We start from the raw sequence: 17,833 nt of genomic DNA on the forward strand, positions 1-17,833 counted from the left end.
CCAGTTCCCACTCCAAATGATGCCCATGAGGGCCCAGATCAATAACACAAATGCTGAGCTCCAGGGCTGCCCTAGGCCCAGGGAACACAGAGGCCTCGGCAGCAGGCTATGGAAAGTGGCGGCTAATGGAATTTCAGAAACCAGCCCATGGTCTGGAGTATCCTGGGCTTCTCAAGGGGGAGCCATGGGCTGCCAGCTGGCTGGTCACCCTGAGCAAGGCCCTGCCCAATTGGGGCCTCATTTTCCCCTCCTACAGAGCAGAAATGGGGTGAACCTTGAAGATCTCTTAGATTCCATCTCATTCTAAGTTATGCATGATGACTCTGGGTCCCTCCAAGTCCCCAGCTGTCCCTCAGGGGCCTCTTGAGCAGCCTCAGAATTCCTATTTCAAGTTGTTTCTCCCACAAAACTCCAAGTATCTGGGGATGAGGCGTTAGCCTAGAGGAAAGGGGCTGGGGGAAGCTCCGTAGGCAGCTGCAGGGCCACGAGGAGGAGCCATCGGGCAAAGTTGGCAGGACAGTAGTTCTGCCACAGCCCCAAGCTGCCCAGTGGTCAGGGACCACAGGCACTGAAAATGACCACAAACAAGATGTCCTGAGAGCCAGGAAACTCAAGGCCAGACTGCAGGGCTTGGTGGCGCAGCTCTGACAGGGGTCTCCTCTCTGCTCCCAGGTGTCAGAACCTGCTAGGTTGGGCCTCAATCAGCCCTAAGCTTGGTGTCCACCGCCAGCAGTGGTTGGTGTAAGGACTCAGGAGGCCCGAGGGGAGCAGGCGCCCCCAGCCAGGCCTCAAGCACAGGCAGTCACCATCTCAGCAGCTGCAGCTGTTGGTCCGCCATCGTTCTGCTGACTTGGCAACTCTCTGTCATTGTTTCTGTGGCTCCTGCCACTTCTAATCACTAATCCATTCCCTCTTCGTGGCTTCTGCTGCCTCAGAACTTCTGCTTTCTGCCTTCTCGCTGTTTCTCTGCTCCCAGCAGTCAATTCTCTCTGTACATCTCACAGTGAGGTGCAGAGCTTTCAGGCAAGGCCATGCTACAGCCCACCAATTAGCTGCCCCATCCCCAGGCATCCTCATCAACTCCATTCAGTCATTGCTGAGTGGGAGGGTCACTGGGTCACTTTGCTCGGAAGAGCATGGGTATGGCAGGCAGCTGGTGGCTATCCTGGAAGGTCTGGGGGCTGGCAGAACCCTGGTATGGCCCAGGAGGTCCCAGCTAACACTAGATGGGGACCAGACCCTGCCTCTGAACCTCCCATTGTCCCGGAGGCCAGAGCTCCAGCCTTACTGGAGACTTCTGGGGGAATGACTCTCCAAGAGACCGAGGGCAGCTGAGTCCCTGGTCAGGCCCTGGGAACATGAACGTGACATGGCCTGGCCTGCCAGGAGCTTGGAGTCTAGTGGGAGCGATCAGATCCAGATACACAAACCTCAACAAAAGGTAATGATGGAGCAGGCCCTCAGGGAGCTTGGAGTTTGTATCAGGGCTCCCTGTGGTCAAAAGAGGGGACAAAAGAGGAAGGCTTCTAGAGAGGGACACAGGGGCCGGCAGAGATGAGAGGTGCGATGTGCAGAGAAGGGGAGGGCATGCCAGTGGAAAGAGAGTAAGTTCAGAAAAGCAAGTTGGAGCCAGATCGCAGAGACAGCTGGACTCCAGGACTTGGGGTTTGTCTTTTCCCTGGGGCCATGGGAACTGAAGGGTAAGGAGCAAGAGGTTCAGCCACGGAGCTCTGAACCTCAGGGTGATGGGTCTGGTTTTGTGCACTGGCTGCCTGGAGAAGGAAGGGGGGCTGCGATCCAGGAGGCCAGACCAGAGGCCATGTCTGTGGTGCAGGTAAGAGGCAACAATGCTAAGATGCTGTTTGCTTTAAGCATGACTCCACACCCTGTCACCATCGCCCCCACTCAGGGAGTCCTGGGGCCTATTTGCCAAAACACAGGTTCCACTTCCTCCGGGGCCTCCGTGTCCCCTAGCCGCCAGAGGTGAAGTCCTAACCCTGTGGACAATACCCACTGAACCCCCTTGGAACAGGCAGATCCAGGGCTGTTACTCCACCCATGCCCCAGCTTCCCGGAGGAGCCAGCCACCTCCGCTCTTCCCGTCCCCCGCTACAGGTCGCTGACCCCACTTGGAAAACACCAGGCTCACTTATATAAGGAGCGCTGCTGGGCCTGTGTGCTCAGCAATGGCACCTGCTCAGTGGCCCTGCCTCATCTTGGCCCTGCTCTCCTGCTTGGCGGCCTCTGGCTTCCCGAGAAGCCCCTCCCGGCCGCTCGGAGTAAGTCAGCTGGCGCTTCACTGTCTGGGCCTGTCACATGGGCAGAGGCACCAGGCTAGGCGGTCCTCTCTGTGGGTTGAGGAGGAGGCAGGAGGGCTGGGTGTTGGAAGAACTGGACTCCAGACCTGCCATCTAACCCTGGGCAAGGCCCTTAATTCTCCCTGGGCCTCTCTTTCCCCCACCTGTCAAATGAGTGATGCCCCATGACCTGCTCACCTCACTAAGGGACTGTGAAGGTCCGTGTCTGAGACAGGGCAGAGGCTGGAGGGGCTGAGCTGAGCGTTGGGGGGGTTGCAGTAGTGGGGGGTGTTCTGGGTTAGGCAGAGTGGGTTGGGGTATGTGGGTGGGCAGAGAGTGCTGGGCTTTGTTCTCCCTGTCCTGCTCCCCTGGGTAACCTGGAGATCTGCCCTCTCTGGACCTCAGTTTCCCCATCTATTCAGAGCCCTTCCTACTCTGACCTGTGACTCTGGGTGGGTCCTGTGTCCCGAGGCCCCTCAAGGTGTGTGTGTGGGGAAATCACCCTGAACCCTGGCCTCAGCCCAGAGCCTGCTCCCAGGCCATGGCGGCCTTGGCCTTGGCCTGACCCTGCGTTTATCTTTGTTTTTGCAGAAACGGAGCCTCCCGGAAGGGGTGAGAACTTTCACCAGGGATAGGGAGGAGTGGGGCAGGGCAGGATGGAGCCGGTTGCCCAACAGCTGAAGGGGTGGGCCATAATGACAGGTCCCTCAAGCTGGCAAACAGCTCACGGCCCCCTGCACTGGCAGACCCCCATGCGACTCAAGACGCCCAGGAAAGAGCGCCACAGAACCATCCCCCTCAGGCCTCTCTGGATGCAGTGCAGGACTGCCCTTCCACAAGTCCTTCCTTCCACACTCACTGAGCACTAGCCAGTACCAGGCCCCGTGCCCAGGACTGGGGACACACTGGGAAGTGGCCCCAACACCCTCATGAAGCATCTTTATACCCATGTTTAACCCAGATGTCTCCCTAGAGCCTCCTTCAGTCCACCACCTCCATGGGAAAGAGGGTGTTAGGGGCACAAAGGCCCTCCCCACACACTCCCCTCAGCACAGGATGTAAGTGCCTGTTTGGGAGACAGAATCAGGCAATTACCAAAGGACACAGGAGGCAGCTGGGGGGGGGTGGTATGTGAACATGATTTCTCTTTTTTGTGTGTGAAGAAGATCAGCCCTGAGCTAACATCCATGCCAATCCTCCTCTTTTTGCTGAGGAAGACTGGCCCTGGGCTAGCATCCGTGCCCATGTTCCTCTACTTTATATGGGATGCCACCACAGCATGGCCTGACAAGCGGTGCGTCGGTGCACGCCCGGGATCCAAATCCGGGCTGCCAGCAGTGGAGCGTGCGAACTTAACCACTACGCCACCGGGCTGGCCCCAGTGAATGTGATTTCTTTTGAAGCGGAGGTGAAAGATGAGCGGGAAGAGCTAGGGCAAGTGTTGCCAGGGCAGAGACCTGGCATGGTGGGAGCATGGATGAGCAGAGGAGGCAGGACCTGCCTGGAGGATCTTGGAGCCATGGGGAAGAGGGTGATGGAGAGCATGGGAGCACTTTAAGCAGGCGAGGGACAGGGTGAGATTTGGGTTTTTACAAGATCTCACTGGCTACAGCTGCATGTAAACAGATTACAAGGTTAAAGAGGCAGAGCAGGGCCCCCTCCCCTCTCCCTGTACTCCTCCTTGCCCCCTCTCCCTCCTCTTAGCACCAACATAATTCAATACCACCCAATATGAAGTTCTTTTTCATGGTGCAAAACTCCCTTCCCTAAGAGGCTTCTTGCCGCTGAGCAATGAGGTAGCCTGAGCTAAGGGAACAGGGGGAGACAAAGGCTGAATCAGACAAGGCTCCTGCCCTCCAGGGAGCCCCTAATCTCTGAAGGGGAGAGAAGTGCTCAGAAAGGCCAGAGCATGCCAGACAGCAGCAGGACTGCCCAGGCGCCCACCATCAGAACAACGGTGGCCAACTGAGTGTGGGGATGGGGGATGCCACCCAGGCTTCTGACTTGGGTGACTGGGAGAACGGAGGGGCCCCTTAACCAGGCAGGGGCTTTGGAATTTGCAAAGGGAACTTGGAAGGGGAGTGGCCAGTTTGAAGACTTTGTTTCCCGGTGACCCAGGCTGGCTGGTCACCACCACTGATCACTGCCCCCTCTCCCGCAGGTGGTCGACGGCATCGAGGTCTACAGTACCAAGATCAGCTGCAAGGTGACCTCCCGCTTTGCTCACAATGTTGTTACCACGAGGGCCGTCAACCGTGCAGACACCGCCAAGGAGGTTTCCTTTGACGTGGAACTGCCCAAGACAGCCTTCATCACCAACTTCACCTTGTGGGTGTCACCACGGCTGCTGGCTCTGGGCTCAGGAGGGGAGTCTGGCCCAGCGTGAGCCCCCCAACTCTCTTTCCCTGCAGGACCATCGACGGCGTTACCTACCCTGGGAATGTCAAGGAGAAGGAAGTTGCCAAGAAGCAGTATGAAAAGGCAGTATCCCAGGGCAAGACAGCCGGCTTGGTCAAGTAAGTGTGGACTCCTAGACCTTGGGGAGAACGTCGGGGCTGCAAGGGCCCTCAGAGATGCAAACAATAACAACAGCAGCTATTATTATTATTGTTATAGCAAAATGTGCCCGTAATTCTTACATTATCCCATTTTTTTTAAGTTGAGGCAACTGAAGCTCAGAGTGGGTAGAGGTCTCCCTCAAGGGGTTGGCCCAGGAACTGAAGGCCCAGGAAGGGCGGGCACATGCCGTTTGTGGGGCAATCATTGTCTCACACCCCCATTCAGGGCTTCTGGGAGGAAACTGGAGAAATTCACAGTCTCAGTCAACGTGGCTGCAGGCAGCAAGGTCAGCTTTGAGCTAACCTACGAGGAGCTGCTGAAGAGGCACAAGGGCAAGTACGAGATGTACCTCAAGGTCCAGCCCAAGCAACTGATCAAGCACTTTGAGGTAATCAACCGCTCCTGCATCCCCTGACAAAACTGCTGGGGTTGGGGGTGCAGGGAAGGGCCCCTGGGGCAGAGCCTAGAGCAAGGTCAAGAACGCAGAAGTCCAAGCCCCACCACTTGGTTAAGGAAGCTTGAGGGAATTACAATGGTTCTGGCCACAGCAACTGGCCCGAGGGGAGAAGGCTAGGCCAGACCTGGCAGATCCAGGTTGGGTGCTGGTTCCTGGAGGCAACATCACGAAGTGTCTCTGTAGTGCTTGGAACTGGTTACCTGGGCATTTTACCTACATCAGAGCTGAAAGCCAAAGGAAACGCTTTAGTGGTGGAATTTGGGGCACCATACAGCAGGCGATGGAAGAGCTTTGGGGTCAGAGTACCCATCTACAAGCCCTTGTGGTCATTCTCTTGGTGGGAGACCCCAGGCTTGGCCATCACAGAGTTGTCCTAGAGGCTGTCCCTGCATCATCGCTGCCCCATCTCCTTCCCCTCGGCTTGTTCTGGAGGCTGGCCTCTGCGCTGTCACTGAGTGACATCTCCCTACCTTTGGCTGTTTCAGATCGAGGCAGACATCTTCGAGCCCCAGGGCATCAGCATGCTGGACGCTGAAGCCTCGTTCATAACCAATGACCTCCTGGGCAGCGCCCTCACCAAGTCCTTCTCAAGGAAAAAGGTGATGGAGATGCCTCTGAGACCTGGGGGGCAGGGGCAGGAACATTGACCCTAGCAGGACAAGTCTGAATCCCAGGGCTTGGCTGATGCAAGAGAGTGTATGCGTGAAGGGGTGTGGGGACAAATCTGTAGCCATCACCTTCCTCCCTGGCCACGGTCAGGAGTGAGGAAACTGGAGGCAGGGGGCTGCTTGCTGACGGTGACCTGACAGAGGAACTGGAGTCTCAACTGCACAAGGGGGAATAGGGAACCATTTATAAAGCCCAGTCCCATTCTACCTTGGGAAGTGGGCAAGGCAGGTTACTGTCCCTGTGTTACAGATAAGAAGACTGAGGCAGAGAGAGTCATTTAGATCTACTGACTCCACATTGAGGGGTGAAAGATAAAAGGGAATTTTATTCTTTGTGCTGGTGGTTGGTTCTGGTCCCCTAGGCCCCCAGCTATTGCAGGGGCCTTGCTGGTCGTAGGCAGTGAGCGAATAAATGTCCACATAAACAGCAAAATTCAGTCATTTGGCACTTCCAGGGCAAAGCCTAGGAGCACACACTTAGGGGGCTGCTGGTTCTGCAGGGCAGTGCCCCTGCCCTGGCCCATCCCCCTTCTCTGCTCTGCTCCCTTCCCCGCTCCCTTGGCACCAATACATGCAATACCACCCAACATGAAGTTCCTATTCATGATGCAAAACTCCCCTCCTTAAGTGGCTTCTTGGAGCTGAACTCCAGCGTAGGCTGAGCTAAGGGACTCATGGGGCCCAGGGAACAGAGGGAGCAAAAGGCTGAATCAGACAAGGCCCCTACCCTCCAGGGTGCCCCTGATCTCTGAGGGGGAGAGAAGTGCTCAGAAAGGCCAGAGCATGCCAGATGGTGGCAGGACTGCCCAGGGGCCCACCCACAGGCTCCTCCCTGTGAGGACTGCACCCCTGCTCTACAGGAGACACTCGGGCTGAAGTCTGCAGTGGGCAGGCCCTTGCCGAGCTGAACAAGGCCCTTCATCTCCCTCCCTCAGGGCCATGTGTCCTTCAAGCCCAGCTTGGACCAACAGCGTTCATGCCCAACCTGTACAGACTCCCTCCTCAAAGGGGATTTCACCATCACCTATGACGTGAACAGAGAGTCTCCAGCCAACGTACAGGTACCCACTGATGGGTGGTCGATTCCCCATCATGGTGGAGTGAGCACTGGTGTGGAGAGGGGCTGCAGCTGCATCTTGTACTGGCACCTTCAATCCTCAGCCCAAGGTCAAGTTTCCTGCAGGGCCTGGGGATGGCAGGCAGTCCAGAGCCTTTGTGTGGCAACCCTCGGAGAGTGGGAAAGGCTGTCTTTCTCTTGGGCTGGTAAATGGCTGGCTTCTATTGGCAAGAGTAGCCAACATGAGGTTGCTAAACGGACACCGGTCTTCAGTCTCTCTCTCCCCTCTCCAGATAGTCAATGGCTACTTTGTGCATTTCTTTGCACCTCAAGGCCTTCCAGTGGTGTCTAAGAATGTCGTCTTCGTGATTGATGTCAGCGGTTCCATGCACGGTCGGAAAATAAAGCAGGTACTCTCCTTGGGGCAAGTGGGAGTGAGGGGTGGGAGAGAGAGGTGTTTTTTTTAAGTGGACAAAGCTGATATTTCCAGTGAAAAAGGAGGAACAGGAACAGGATTTTAAAAAGGCACAAAGCATCTGCCCCTTTTTGTCGCAGGCGGCACGGGCCCCATGGCCAGCCCATGCTTGGAAGACTTCTGGCTGTCTGCTTCTCCCTCTCCCAGCTTCCTATCTGCTTGTCTTTTTCTTTCCCAGACAAAGGATGCCCTCCTCAAAATCCTGGAGGATATGAAAGAGGATGACTACCTGAATTTCATCCTGTTCAGTGGGGATGTGACCACTTGGAAAGGCAATTTAGTTCAAGCCACTCCTGAGAGCATCCAGCAGGCCAGAGAGTTCGTGATGAACATGAACGCTGGAGGAAGTAAGAACAGAGTGGAGAGCAGACACCTCCTACTCCTCCTCTCTCTGCCTGAGCAGCTGTTTCCCTCTTGCTTTGGGGCAAAGACTCGGCTGCTCCAGGCCCTGCAGACCCTAGCTGGGGTAGAGGCGGGAGTGGGGGGTCCTCAGGCTTGATATGGGGGTGTCTTCTCTGTGGTCTAGGGAAACCCATCCTTTCTGTTTCTAACTCATGATCCTGGTGCCCCACAAGGCCCAGCAATCTAAGGCTACAGAGAACCCTTCTCCTTGGCCATGTCTTAGGGAAAATCACAAGTGACATCTGTACTGCTCCCTGTCCTCCCAGTGAGGGGGTTGGGGGTCCGTCTGACTTTTTCCAAATTGCTATTACAATTACTGTGAGCTTCTATCCTTCTGGCAGCCCCAAGAGACCAATCTTTTTATCTCCTTTTGAAAGAATAAATCATTCGTTCTTCACTCACTGATTCATTAAGTCAATATTTACTGGGTTCCACCATGTGCTGGTGGGCAGAGTACTTGGGCACATGAGCAGGGCCTGCTGTCCCCATCTCCTCCACCCTGGCTCCCTGAGGAGACCCTCCCACAGTGCTGTCTGTCTGTGTGCCAGTGACCAACATCAACGACGGGCTGCTGAGGGGCATCAGCATGCTGAACACGGCCCGGGAGGTGAAGGCAGTCCCTGAGAGAAGCACTTCCATCGTCATCATGCTGACTGACGGAGATGCCAATGCTGGTGAGGCAGGCGGGTGTGGCTCTGAGTCCTGGCTCTGCAGCTGGCTCGCCGTGAGACCTTGGGCAGCTCTCCCCAGGGACCCCCATGGTCTGTGAGCCCCTCAAGGGCAAGGCCCCACCTCCCCCAGCCAGGGCTCCTCACCCTCTGCCCCAAAAAGGGCTCATGGCCATAACTACACCAGCTGTTCAGGTGCAGGAGTCAGATGTCTCCAGACAGAGCTGGTCCAGACAGTTGCCGGGGCTGTGGCTGGATTGGGAACACCCCCTTCTCCTTCAGGTGAAAGCAGACCCAAAAAAATCCAAGAGAATGTGCGGAATGCCATTAGGGGCAAGTTCCCCTTATATAACCTGGGCTTTGGCAACAATCTGAATTACAACTTCCTGGAGAGTATGGCTCTGGAGAACCATGGGCTTGCCCGGCGCATTTATGAGGATTCCGATGCCAATTTGCAGTTGCAGGTATGCCTTGTCTTGCACACCTCCGGGAATGAGGAGCTCACTACTTCCTCAGGAAGTTGTTCTACCGTGTGACAATTTCAGTTGTTAGAAAGAACTTCCTCTTGGGTTGAAATCAACCTCTAGTTACCTCCTACCCTTCAGTAACGGTTCTAGTTTTGTACTTGGGCCTCTTCTGTAGGATTGCCAAATCAAATATAGGACATCCAGTTAAATATGAATTTCTGATAAACAAGAGATAATTTTTTAATGTAAGCATGACCCAAATATTACCTAGGACACTGTATTAGTTTGCTAGGGCTGTGTAACAAAGTACCACAAACTGAGTGGCTTAAACAACAGAAATTCACTGTCTCATAGTTCTGGAAGCTAGAGGTTCACAATCAAGGAGTTAGCAAGGTTGGTTCCTTCTGAGGGCTGTGAGGGAAGGATCTGTTCCAGGCCTCTATCCTTGGCTTGGCTTGTAGACAGCCTTCTCCCTGTCTCTTCACATCATCTTTCCTGTGTGTGTGTCTGTCTCTGGCTCCTAATTTCTCCTTTTCATAAGGACACCAGTCATATTGGATTGGGGGCCACCCCAAAGACCCAAAGATTTTAACTTGATTACCTCTGTAAGACCCTAACCTCAAATAAAGGTCACATCTTGAGGTCCTGGGGGTAAGGAATTTAACTTATGTATTTTGGGGGTACACAATGCAAGCCTTAACAGACACACTTTCACTAAAAATTAATTTGTTGTTTACCTGATATTCAAATTTAACTGCATGTCCTATATTTTCATTCTCTGAATCTGGCAGCCCCATTCCTCCTGTCGCAGGTGAGATGACGGTGTTTCCACCCCTGGCAGTGGGCCCCCATGCCTTCATCCTGTCTGTCCCTGGGTCCTCAGATCACCTTCTCTAGTTGGCTTCTCCTCTCCTCCTTCTTACTTTCATTCCAGCAAACATTTCTTGAGTACTTTCTATGTGCCAAGAGCTCTGTTCTTATCTTTCCTATTCTTCCCAGTCTCTACGTCGGGCGGAAGGGGGAGGGAGGGCCCCCACAACTGAAGGGCACAGTCAGGGACATGTGGAAGTGGAGATCAGTCCCCAGGACCGGCCCAGTCTGGGAACTCAACACCTGCAGAGGCATCAGTGGGAGCCTGCCCACCCCATCCTCTCCATGTTCGCCCTGGTGGCCTGAGATGACCAGGTCCCCTCACTGGACTCCAGGGCTTCTATGAGGAGGTGGCCAACCCGCTGCTGACGGGTGTGGAGGTGGAGTACCCTGAGAACACCATCCTGGACCTCACCCAGAACACTTACCAGCACTTCTATGATGGCTCAGAGATCGTGGTGGCCGGGCGCCTGGTGGACAAGGATTTGAACAGCTTTAAGGCGGATGTGAAGGGCCACGGGGTGAGCTGTGCCAGGCCTGGATGTGTGCTGGGCATAGGGGATCGGCACCAATGGGGCTCTGGCCTCCTGGCTGATGGTCCAACAGTGGCGGCCCCAGAACTGGGCCCACCTGGCTCCAGGCCTCCAGCCCTCAAGCCTCTCTCCTCCTCCCACCCCTGCCCCAGGCCGTCAATGATCTGACCTTCACAGAGGAGGTGGACATGAAGGAGATGGAAAAAGCCCTGCGGGAGAGGGAATACATTTTTGGGAACTACATCGAGCGGCTCTGGGCCTACCTCACCATTGAGCAGCTGCTGGAGAAACGGTGACCTGGCCCACCTCTCACATGGCCGGGCCCCAGCACTGCCCCAGCACCTGCTTGTGCCTGGCTCTGTGCTGGCTATGCTCTGGGGGAGCCCAAGGGGAGGAAGACTCGGCCACACGCCGGGAAGTGCACCCCCACGCGCACTCCCAGCTGCCCTGCCCTCTTCTTGGCCTAGCCCCAGCCCCACGGAATGCTTTTCCTGGGGCAGAGCCCAGCCCAGCATCCGGGGCTTAAGCTGCAGCCTGGAAGCACCTTGAGGGCAGGGGCAGGCCTTAGCACCCCATCCTCCAAACCCAGCACGGGCCTGCAGTGATGGTGAGGCTGAACACAACTGAAGGCTGAGACCCCAGCCCTCAGCCCCTAGAGGGCAGAGCTTGAGCCCTTTTGAGAGGGCCATGTCAGCCTTCTTTTAGGTGGGATTAGCCTGAAAAGCCCCTGGCAAAGGGCCTGGCATGTGCCGAGCACTCAGCAGACACTACCATGAGGGATTGCTGTAGTGGCCATTTCAAGCCCCTTATAGTTTATAGGTGGAGAAACTGAGGTCCAGAGAGGCAACATGGTCTGCCCATCCATCCCAGGGAGCTGGTAAATCAGTCTTTTCTGAGCACCACTGGGCACCTCCATGAGGAAAGGGAGTCCCGGTCTGCCTCCGGGGCTCCTGGCCTGGTGCTGGGAGTCAGAGCTGGGGAAGGCGGGCAGGGAGCTCTTCTCTGGGCTGACCCTCCCACCCTGCCCCTCCCCACAGCAAGAACGCCCATGGCGAGGAGAAGAAGAACCTCACGGCCCAGGCCCTGGACCTGTCCCTCAAGTACCACTTTGTGACTCCACTGACCTCCATGGTGGTGACCAAGCCCGAGGACAGTGAGGAGCAGACGGCCATCGCTGATAAGCCCGGAGAAGGTGGGCATGGAGAGGGGAGGCTGGAACTTGGAGGCCTTCCTGCAGGACCCCAGGCCTTGGATGCCCTGAAGAGGAGTGGGCCGGGCAGGGGAGACCCAGACCTGCTGAAGAGGGACAGGTCTAGGGGGCATCTAAGGAATATTGGCCAAGTGCTGAGGAGCGTGTTGTGGAGGGAGTGAAGCCATCAGCGTGGACAGTGGGCTGTGGGGGTGAATAGGAGCCTCTGAGTCTCTAAAGGGATGTGAGTAAAGTGGCACCCTACCCAGGGTCATTTTAAGGTAAGGGACTTAGGCTGCAGCATGGAAGCGCTCAGTAAGACAAGAAGTAGTACTTCCAGCCTAAAAGTTAGGCCTGGAGCGTGTGCCTGGGGATTGTGAAAAGAATAGGCCCTAAGAGCTGGAGGCTGGGGCCAGGCCTGCTCAACCAGACAGGAGGGGAGTCCTGAGTGTCCTTGCAAGTGGGTGCAGGGAGTGGGGGTTGGCATTGGGAGGCACAGGAGACAAAGAGCTGGTCCAGGCCAGGCCTCTGGCCTCCAGGAGCAGCTGGTTCCTGGGGACACTAGTTCCAGCACAGCTGGCTGCTGGGAGGCCCACATCCTGGTGCTGGTTGGACAGGCAGCAAGTTGGTCACATTGGCCCCAACACCGGGAGTCTGTGGCTTCTAACACATTTCTCCTCTTCCTCCTTCGCAGGGCCTACGGATGCAGAAGGTGAGCTTCAGCCAGCAGCTGGGTGGGTGTCCCAGGAGGGAGACAAGAGAGAACCAGGAAGGTCTTGCCAAGCACGCTGGGGATGCCCAGCCTAGGGAGAGGCCCTCTGACACCTGGGCTCAGGTCTCAGCTCTGCTGCCAACTCATGAGCAACCTTGGGCTGGGCTCTGCCCCTCTCTGAGCCTCATCAAGTCTTCGTCAGTTGATTGGGGTGGCTTTCCCTGACCTAGAGGGACAATCAGTATGAGAGTATTCCGTGACCCGCAAAAAATAGCCATTTCTCGCATCAGGCACTGACACTCTGTTGATCCCACAGCAACCCTCTAAGGAAGTCCCCTTATGGTTCCCATGTTATAGTATGGAAACTGAGGCACAGAGAGGTTAAGTCTATTTGCTTGAGGACTCGGTCAGCAGGTGGCCAAGCTGGGACTTCAGCCCAGGCAGCCTGGTTCCAGCACCCGTGCCGGATTCACAGCATTCTGTGCCTCTCTCAACGTAAAATTGGAACCTCATTCCCCACAAGCTCCCCACCACCAGGTGGGGCCTCCCCAGCCCCCACCTGCCTGCCCCGCCTCCATCGATCCGTGCTGTTCAATCCAAGCGGCACATTTGGACAGGGTCGTTGCTTTGCCCTCAGAACAGCCCCGGCAAGTGTACAGTCACAGTGTGCGCATGCGCATGCACAAGCATGCGTGTGGGTGGGCGTTTTACTACCAAGGACAATAGATAGCTGTGAGCCCCACCCCACCCCAGCAGGGGGCAGGAGTTCAGGGATAGGAGATGGTGTCTGCTGTGAGCATTACTCATGACATAGAAGCTGACCATCTAATGGCTTGCATTTTACCCACATCAAAATGCCATGCCCCTGGCATTAAAATTACACCCCGATTACCACCAGACCTAGAAGGGAGTTCCGTGGGCATGCCCCACTTATAAAGCCTAAACTTAGGGGTCACATTCCCACCCTCTATCTGTCAGTGTCGGGGCCCCATTGGGGACCCGTAGCCCCAAGACAGGCAGAGGGCATGGGGTTGGGAGAGAGGGAACCTCTAGAGCCTGCTCATGACTGCCCTTTGGCTTCTTTTTTCAGTGATCCCCTCCATGGCCTACCTGAGTGAGTCTATGCTGGCTGCCGCAGCCCCCTCCCCACTGCCCAGAGTGTGGCCCTGCGCCATTCCCCTCTGGAGTCTTTCCTGAATCAGCTCTCTTGGACAGGCACATGGTCAGGATCCTGAGGAGATGAGGGAGGCTGAGAGCATTAGGGAGCAGAAAGGGGAGGGGCATGAACTGAACTCTGAGCCGGGGGCCTGGCGCCTCCCCCGGCCTGCTTTGTTTAGCTCAGCACTCTCTCTCTGTGTCCACAGCCGGCTACCAGCCTCAGCCTCCTCAAACACCCTGCCACCATGGTGAGTTCCCCGGCTCCTCCTGGGGCAAGGCTCAGGGCCCAGGGCCCAGCGCCTCCTGCCTGCCTAGGAGTCAACCCCACAGGGGTCAGGAGGTGCGGGGAGGCTCCCCAAAACAGTGAGAGGTCCCAGGAGCCAGCTGCTTCTCTGATGTGCCCTCAGTGGACGGGGACCCCCACTTCCTCATCCAAATCCCAGAGAAAGGCGATGCCATCTGCTTCAACATCGATGGAGACCCGGGCACAGTGCTGCGCCTCATCCAGGACCCCGTCACAGGTAGGGGCTGCAGGCTGGAGCTGGGGCCGGGGGCTCTTCCTGGGAAGGCCTGGAGCCCCCCAGAGTGGGCACGTGGACCAGCTCCTCACTCTGCCCATCCTGTACTCATCTTTATACGCAGATTATATCCTGGAGGAGGCTGTCCAGAGCCACAGGCTCACCAAGTTCCCCAGGACCCAGTGGTGTTGGGAGATGGTTAGAGCTAAGGGTGGCCTGGGCCTAGGGGCGGGACCCAACCTGTGTCTGGGGAGTAGTTTTTTCTCTGAACAACACTCCCTGGACCAGGCAAAGGGCAGATCTATAATGTGGGCCTCAGCCACCAGCATGACTCAAGAGTGTCTAAGAATGAGCAGGGTTGGCTCTGAAGTTCTGGTCTCTCCCTGGGACTTCCACTCTGTTACCACTCAGCAAGTCTGGCTGAAGGGGAAGGCGTGTCCCTAAAGGCCAGCCTGTATTCAGAAGTTCTCACTGATCTCTTGCTGTCCTGTCACTCCGGCAGGGCTCACAGTTAACGGGCAGGTCATTGGTGACAAGAGCCCTGACTCCAAGACCAGAAAGACTTACTTTGGCAAACTGGGCATCGCCAATGCTCAGATGGACTTCCGGATTGAGGTGAGGCCAGACAAGATCACCCTGTGGAATGGGGCTGCACAGAGCACTTTCAGCTGGCTGGACACAGTCACAGTCGCACAGGATGGGTAAGGTCCCATGACTGGGTCTCTGAGGGGCTCTGTGGTCTGAGGTCAAAGGATGCCTGAGAGATTTGGACAAATCCCAGGACAGAAGATCCATAGGGATCGTACGGGAGACCAGTGGCCTCAGAGTTCAGTCCATGCCCCAGGGGAGGGTGACCATGGTGGCCCCCAACCAATCCCTATAGGGCCCCTGTCAGAGCCAGAATTGGTAGCTGGACAGTACATAGGGCTGAGCACGCAGGGAAGGGCTTTGTAGATGGAAGCTTTAGGTGTACCTGGCAATCTGATAATAAGAATAATCCCCCTTTGCATCTTCTCTGGCTGAATTTGTTGGTTCTCAAACTCCTCAGCCTCTCCTATGTCTTCAGATCACCCAGGATCTAGAGGGCAGGGCAGGAGTGTTCCTCTTGCAGAGGCTCAGAGAGGGGGCAGAACCTGCCCAAGATCACACAGGAGGCCAAAGCCTGAGCTGGAGCTCAATCCCAAGCCTCCAGACTCCCCGGACAGACCCCTCTCCTGCTTACAGAGGAGCAGAGATCCACTCAGTGGAGGGCATAGTCAACACACATGAGGCATCTTCTCTCCAACACCCCTGAGATGGTTTCCAGAGACTGTGTGGTCTGAGGTGCCATGTACAGGGAAACCCTGCCGAGATACCCTTGATTCAGATGCCTGGTGTCATGGCCACTGGGCCCCACTTGCTGACCTCCTCTTCTCTCCTAGGCTGTCTGTGAGGATCAACAGGAAGAAGAACATGGTGGTCTCCTTTGGAGACGGGGTTACCTTTGTGGTCGTCCTGCACCAGGTGTGGAAGAAACATCCCGTCCACCAGGACTTTCTGGGCTTCTATGTGGTGGACAGTCACCGGATGTCAGCACAGACACATGGACTACTGGGTACAGAATGTTTAAGCTTCGGGTTGTTCAGGCAACATGGTGGAGGGGGAAAGCCATGTGAAAGGCCATCCTAGTCACCCCAGACCCAGCACACAACACACCACTCAGCCTTTGCATCAACCCTAGAAGGCCAATGGCCATGTTACCCATGGCGATGGCACTGGCTGACCGTGCGAATGTTTTTATTCCCAGGACAATTCTTCCACCCCTTTGAGTTTAAAGTGTCTGACGTCCACCCAGGCTCTGATCCCACAAAGCCAGATGCCACAATGGTGGTGAAGAACCATCGGCTCACAGTCACCAGGTGAGGGAACTCCTCTGACATCCTCACCCTGCCCAGTAACCAGAGGGGAAGAAAGAGCCCTCTCCACCCATGCACATCAGCCTGGCAGGCTCTTGTCTTCGGTGCGGTACCCTCATTTCCCTCTGGGGTCTTGGCCCCCTCCAAGCCCCTCCTAATCAGGAAAAGGCCAAATTTGGCCCCCTGGAAGGAGTAATCATGTAACCTCATTCTCAACCAAAGAGTTCTAGACTCCTAGAATTGGCAACTTCACACCTTTTTTCAACCTTAGGTGCATGAGCGTAGCAGCCATCTGGCCCACCTGTGTATCACGGCCTCTCTCTCCTTTCTCCCAGGGGCTCCCAGAAAGACTACAGGAAAGATGTCAGCAGCGGCACAAAGGTTGCCTGCTGGTTTGTCCACAACAATGGGCAAGGGCTGATTGACGGTGTCCCTAGCGACTACATTGTCCCCGACCTGTTCTGAGTAGAAACATCAGCTCCTACTGAGACGGCTGGCCCAGCTCGCCTGGCATCTGGAACAGGGGCACAGTGCGGGGCCTGAGGAGGGCTGCAATAATAAAGCCTGATGTGGAAACCAGACTGCCCAGCCTCTGCATGCCTCTATGAGCCCCTGCTGCAGGGAACAGGGAGCTGGCACAAAGGAGGGGCGGGCTGCTAGGAAGGCAACTTCCTGGGCCTCTCCACTGATGCAGCTGAAAGACAGGGTTGATTGGGGTGGCACTTTGAGGAATCAAATGTATGATGGTTGGGGAAGAGAAAAATGAAGAATTGACTCTGGAGCAAAGAAGCTCTGAGAAGTCAGGAAGGGCTGAGTGCATTTCAGAGGGCAGGAGGGTCATAAGAAAAATCAGGGGTCATGGCTCAGAAGCTTCTATCAGGACCTTCAAGCCTGAAGATCCTTCTATGACAGACAAGCAGAGAGTGTTCCAGGACAGACACAGCCTGCAGCTAATTGTGGATGTCACTCATCCCTCTATCCCTCCAGTCATCTAGCCATCCATTTGCCCACTCATCCACCCACCCATCCCATATCCATATATCTACCAACCATCCATCCATTCAGCAGATAAACCCAACATCCTGGGCCAGGATCTGGGGGCATACAGCCGAGTAACCCAGTTCCTATTTGCATGAGTGCCCCAAATTTCCCTTCAGCTGGGCTGAGGATCCCTGGTATCCCCTCCAGTCACATCTCATGGTGACCACCCACTCCACCTCCACAATAAGTCCTGAGTAGGGTGAAGGGTCAGCCAGAGGTTCCTGGAGAAGGGGTTCTGAGAGCTCTCAGCCTGGACAACCCTCTCTCACCTAGACAACTGCAATTGCCCCTTCCTGGGTCTCCCTGCTTCCAGAGAGAGATTTTGCAGAGCAAAACTGATCATCACCCCCTGCCTAAACACTATAAATGACATCTCCTACCCATTGCCCTTGGGACAGAGACAAAAGTCCTTCCTATGGCCTCTCCAACTTCATCCACCCCATACACCAGGTGCTTCCCCTGCCTTTCTGGGGTCCAGATATACAGACCACTTCCAGTTCTACAGACATAACCCCTCTTGCCCCGGATCCTTTGGCTGTCCTGCTCTCTCTGCCTCAGGGGCTAGGACATGTTGGGCAGAGGGTACCCCATTGAAGGAAGAGGTGGGTGCCTTTACTTGATGGCAGAGCATGGGACACAAGAAGCCTGGAGGAGGTTGGAGTCAGATTGGGAAAGGTCACGAATGCCAGTGGGGGTGCGGGTGGGATCTGGCCGTGGGTCACGAGGACATTCTCCTACTTCCCACTCCAGGGGCCCCTCTGCCTGAGCCAGGCTGGGGTTTCCCAGGGCCCACACTGGCCTGGGGGTCTGGAGAAGGTATTGGGGAGGGCAGTCCTGGAGGAAATGTCCACCATCAGGGGAGACACC

At 55.9% G+C, this 17,833-nt stretch overlaps 1 protein-coding gene across 6 annotated transcripts; it reads left to right on the plus strand.

The window, feature by feature from the left end:
- Positions 1-2,186: 2,186 nt before the first annotated feature.
- ITIH3 (inter-alpha-trypsin inhibitor heavy chain 3) lies at positions 2,187-16,497 on the plus strand. 6 transcript variants are annotated; one of them, XM_087431742.1, is made up of 22 exons: positions 2,187-2,279; positions 2,889-2,909; positions 4,459-4,625; positions 4,709-4,813; positions 5,082-5,244; positions 5,799-5,912; positions 6,917-7,042; positions 7,332-7,448; positions 7,692-7,860; positions 8,464-8,589; positions 8,866-9,047; positions 10,256-10,441; positions 10,606-10,745; positions 11,491-11,645; positions 12,153-12,161; positions 13,445-13,468; positions 13,719-13,760; positions 13,920-14,033; positions 14,533-14,731; positions 15,452-15,624; positions 15,817-15,928; positions 16,261-16,497. In XM_087431742.1, exons 1-22 carry the CDS (start codon positions 2,187-2,189, stop codon positions 16,388-16,390), a joined length of 2,667 nt encoding a protein of 888 aa, XP_087287868.1. In that variant the 3' UTR covers positions 16,391-16,497. The 6 variants fall into 6 exon arrangements, with proteins under 6 accessions (XP_087287868.1, XP_087287867.1, XP_087287869.1 ...); XM_087431741.1 differs by lacking the exon at positions 12,153-12,161 and adding an exon at positions 12,337-12,354; XM_087431743.1 differs by lacking the exons at positions 12,153-12,161; positions 13,445-13,468 and adding an exon at positions 13,135-13,137.
- The last annotated feature ends 1,336 nt before the right edge of the window (positions 16,498-17,833 follow it).

Source organism: Ceratotherium simum, chromosome 5 (genome assembly GCF_057802395.1).
Source record: "Ceratotherium simum simum isolate JZ-2026a chromosome 5, ASM5780239v1, whole genome shotgun sequence".
Lineage (NCBI taxonomy): Eukaryota > Metazoa > Chordata > Mammalia > Perissodactyla > Rhinocerotidae > Ceratotherium > Ceratotherium simum.

Bases quoted from the DNA above. Each gene is read 5' to 3' on its own strand.
- ITIH3 (XM_087431741.1), top strand. From the start codon at position 2,187: ATGGCACCTGCTCAGTGGCCCTGCCTCATCTTGGCCCTGCTCTCCTGC. The intron at 9,048-10,255 runs GTATGCCTTGTC...ACTGGACTCCAG, and splicing joins ATGCCAATTTGCAGTTGCAG to GGCTTCTATGAGGAGGTGGC. The intron at 13,469-13,718 runs GTGAGTCTATGC...CTGTGTCCACAG, and splicing joins CCCCTCCATGGCCTACCTGA to CCGGCTACCAGCCTCAGCCT.